This window comes from Egretta garzetta, unplaced genomic scaffold (genome assembly GCF_000687185.1).
Source record: "Egretta garzetta isolate BGI_Z169 unplaced genomic scaffold, ASM68718v1 scaffold488, whole genome shotgun sequence".
Lineage (NCBI taxonomy): Eukaryota > Metazoa > Chordata > Aves > Pelecaniformes > Ardeidae > Egretta > Egretta garzetta.
Window position 1 is genome coordinate 24,742 of NW_009260486.1, and position 1,844 is coordinate 26,585.

The 1,844-nt window shown below is 61.5% G+C and overlaps 1 protein-coding gene across 5 annotated transcripts in view; it reads right to left on the minus strand.

Moving 5' to 3' along the window:
• Window positions 1-522: 522 nt before the first annotated feature.
• The window catches only part of PLEKHM1 (pleckstrin homology and RUN domain containing M1), a 20,403-nt gene continuing 19,081 nt past the window's right edge, over window positions 523-1,844 (minus strand). For all 5 annotated transcript variants that reach the window (XM_009644206.2, XM_035899741.1, XM_035899742.1 and 2 more), the window contains one exon: window positions 523-1,264. In XM_009644206.2, coding sequence (XP_009642501.1) covers window positions 1,135-1,264 — 130 coding nt within the window. In that variant the 3' untranslated portion in view covers window positions 523-1,134. The remainder of the gene's footprint in view (window positions 1,265-1,844) is intronic.

Sequence of the window (1,844 nt, forward strand, 5' to 3'; positions counted from 1 at the left end):
TGGGATCTACGCTGCTGCCGGATCCGGCACAGCCTCCCAGGGCAGGGGGATGGGACCCCCACATAGGGGGGTCCTGTGGGAGCTGCCCTGGCTTTTACCCCCACCCCACCCACCCAGGGAGTCCCACTGGGGTCCCCGTGCTGGTGGCTGCACCCCAAACCTTCCCGGCACCAGGAGCAGGGTGGTGGGGAAAAGGGGGAGTGAACATTGGGAGACACCGACAGCAGTGGGGAGCCGATGGGAAGAAAAATAGGGCAGGGAAAATGGGGCAGGGTCCCCCAGCCACCCCACAAAACCTGGGAGGATGGGGGACAGGCAGCATCCCTGGCCCCAACCCTCCTCCCACGGAGACGCAGCATTGGGTCGGACGCGGGATTCGGCACCATCTGCAGAGAAGCAAACCCTGAAGCCATCTCTTCACTTGTTAAATAAACTTTAATTATTTTTGCATGGGGAAAGGTGAAAGGAAAATAAAATTTCTTCTGAGGATTAAAAGCAGCAGGCGGGGAGGAGCAGCCTGGCTCTTCTCTCCCCTCTCTTCCCAGAGGCCCTGGCGATGGGTGGGCACCCCGAGCTCGAGATGCTCAGCCGGCCTCGGCACCCGCAAGGTCCCTAAAGGCACAAGTGTCACTTTGCCCCCTCCCCGCGTGGCTGCCGTCACCTCCCCAGAGCAGGCCAGCTTGTGCAAAACCCCCATGTAAAAAAATACCCTTTTTTCAGTACCGAACATCCCTAAAAAACTAGAGCTTTAATCGATGTCAGTTATCCACTCCCTTGATTGGCAATGCTGATTTACACCCTGGAAAGCCACTGGGTTTCCCCCAGGAGGGGACGTACCCGCTTGGCACCAGGAGGGCAACTGGGAGCATCCCCCAGGAGCAGTGGGATAGCGTGAGCGGGGGCCGCACCTCCCTGTCCCCCTCGCTCAGCCCTGGGTGGGCAGAGGGTCCCTCGGTGGGGCAGGAGCACCCAACGCTGCGTCGCCCAGCACCGCCGGCTCCCTGGGGCCGGGCGCAGGACCAGCAACCTGGGCAGGGGGGGTCTCTTCTCTGCACCTCCCGCTGGCTCCTTCCCCTTGGCACTAGTCCGGCTGGCCGAGAAGCCAAGGGCAGCGTCGGGGTCGGTCCCCGGATGCTAAAGGCTTGGCTCCACGCTGGCCTCCGCCTCCAGCTTCCGCTGGTACCTCTGCCGGCGCTCGCAGCGGGGGCACGACTTGGCGCGGGCTTGGCAGTCCCGGTGGAAGACGGTTTTGCATTCACTGCACCTAGGAGACACCAAGGGGTGGGAAAAAAAATGAAATACTCACACTGTTGGTAACATCAGAGCAAAAACCGAACTTCTCGCCCCCAAACCAGACCTGGGGAGACTACCTCATCTTGGTTTCCTCCAAGCACTTGCTGAGCAAAGAGCCCTGGCCCCAGCAAGAGCCAGCCCTAGCTCAAAAGACCAACCTTGCTGGCAGGAGCAGTAACTACTCGAGCAAAAGATCCACCTCCGGCAAGCTCAGAGCAAAATCAGCAGCTCGCCCGGAAAGAGCATTGCAGGCAGCTGCCAGCTCGCTGCTGGGTTTTTTGCAGATGAAAGAGGGAGATGTTGAGCGAGTGAGGTTTGCACCTCACTTTTGGAGGGCTGACAGCCCAAACAGCAATGTGCCAAGGCTGAGACACCGAACCCTGCGATGGCGCAGGGTGGTGAGAGCCTGGCTGGGGATGCATCGCCCAGTGCCAGGGCAAGGACCCTCTGCTTGCCGGGGCTGGGGTGCAGCTGGGAGACCCCCAGCCCTGGCTGCCTGGGGACATGGGAGCCGCAGGGGAGGGGCCGGGCAGCCGGGGATGGGGGTGTCT